The sequence below is a fragment of the Eurytemora carolleeae genome, unplaced genomic scaffold, assembly GCF_000591075.1.
Source record: "Eurytemora carolleeae unplaced genomic scaffold, Eaff_2.0 scaffold2794, whole genome shotgun sequence".
Classification (NCBI taxonomy): Eukaryota; Metazoa; Arthropoda; class Copepoda; order Calanoida; family Temoridae; genus Eurytemora; species Eurytemora carolleeae.
This window is the reverse complement of record NW_019398680.1, coordinates 1-2054: the sequence shown is the minus strand read 5'-3', so window position 1 is coordinate 2054 and position 2054 is coordinate 1. Positions and strand designations below refer to the sequence as shown.

Genomic DNA, 2054 nt, shown 5'->3' with positions numbered 1-2054 from the left:
CGGCTGTCATTGATCTTAAAAATAACTTCCAACCCGCAAAATGACCCCCTTTGTCCTTACATGCAATTTGACCTCATTTTCTTCTTTTTCATGGCGTTTCAAGCTGGAACTCATCAACTTTTTCTTCAAAGATGTGGAGGGTGCTTGGCAAGGCTTTGAGGTCATTCTGCGGCTCGGAAAATATTTTACGGGGCTCGTTACGGTCGAGCATCCTCTTAGATTAAAGATGAAAATAAAATGAAGACAGATTATTCTAAAAAGAGGGGCGCTAAGTACCATAGAAACTAATGCCTACCTTAAATCGAACCATTAGTTTAGATACAATCACATAACAGCATCCAGCTATTCCTAAAAACAAAACTACTGGTAATTTTGAATAGATCAAATAATTTAAAAGAGGGAAGGCAACCACATAATAAATGCGTCCGAGCCACAGTTTTTATCAAAAAGGTTTTGATGCTTAAAAGTTGAAAAATTCTCTCTAAACAATATAAAAAAGATATTAAAAAACACTTGTAAATTTCTTTTGGGAGTGGGGGTTCAGGAAGTTTTAGTTCAAAACTAAAAATGCTAAATTTTAAAATACCTGAAATAACACACGCAGCCCAGGGATAATATCTATCAGCGCCAGCACAGATAGAAACCATTCCAACCAAACTTCCATTGATCATCTTAATAATCAATTAATATGGAGCATACCAACCAAACTTCCATTGATCATCTTAATAATCAATTAATATGGAGCATACCAACCAAACTTCCATTGATCATCTTAATAATCAATTAATATGGAGCATACCAACCAAACTTCCATTGATTATTTTAAAAATCAATTAATATGGAGAAGACGAACCAAACTTCAATTGATCATCTTGAAAATCCATTAATATGGAGAATACAAACCAAAATTCCTTCGATTATTTTAAAATTAAATTAATATGGATCACACGAAACAAACTTCCATTGATCATCTTGAAAATCAATTAATATGGGAAATACAAATTAAAGATCAATTAAAACAGACGATACCAACCAATCTTAAAATTTGATTAAAAGAGGGACCAGAGACCGTTAGAAAGTAGTTGATTACCTTTGTCATAGACCAGACACCATCAAGAAGCAGCTGTTTACCTTTGTCAGGGACTAGATACCGTCAGGAAGTATTTGGTTACCTTTGTTAGTGACCAGACACCGTCAGGATGTAATTGATTACCTTTGTCACGGACCAGACACCGTCAGGATGTAGTTGATTACCTTTGTCAGGGACCAGACACCATCAGGAAGTTATTTATTACCTTTGTCAGGGACCAGACTCCATCAGGAAATAGTTGATTAGCTTTGTCAGGGACTAGACACCATCAGGATGTAGTTGATTACCTTTGGCAGGGACCAGACACCATCAGGAAATAGTTGATTAGCTTTGTCAGGGACTAGACACCATCAGGATGTAGTTGATTACCTTTGTCAGGGACCAGACTCCATCATGAAATAGTTGATTAGCTTTGTCAGGGACTAGACACCATCAGGATGTAATTGATTACCTTTGTCAGGGACCAGACACCATCAGGATGTAGTTGATTACCTTTGTCGGGGACCAGACACCATCAGGAAGTTGTTGATTACCTTTGTCAGGGGCCAGACACCATCAGGATGTAGTTGATTACCTTTGTCAGGGACCAGACACCATCAGGATGTAGTTGATTACCTTTGACAGGGACCAGACTCCATCAGGGTGTAGTTTATAAATGAATAGAACTACCCCTCCTCCTATACAGCATGCTATAAGAGTTGTTAGAACTGCTCTGGCTACCACCACCCCGTCACCAGGGTTAGTTATGGAACCCTTGAAACAAGAATATATTTAGACTAGCATTGGAACCCAGTATTGTCTGGAAACTAAACTTTCTCTGTAAAAGTCAACCCACACAACTTTTTATATGTTAGATAGTACATAGAGTGGTAGGCAAACTGAAGGGGAATAGGAACAAGATTAAAGCAATCTACGTTGGCTTAAGAAAATGCAAATAAATTAAAAAATTAAATTAAATCAGTAA

General features: G+C 37.2%; 1 protein-coding gene across 1 annotated transcript; it reads right to left on the bottom strand.

The window, feature by feature from the left end:
- Positions 1-268: 268 nt before the first annotated feature.
- LOC111717585 (putative ammonium transporter 1) lies at positions 269-1843 on the bottom strand (the record flags this gene model as incomplete). Its single annotated transcript, XM_023493084.1, is given in 3 exon segments — positions 269-348; positions 587-671; positions 1706-1843. Coding segments are annotated over 3 exon segments (303 nt in total), but the record flags the coding sequence as incomplete, so codon positions are not given.
- Between the last annotated feature and the right edge of the window lie 211 nt (positions 1844-2054).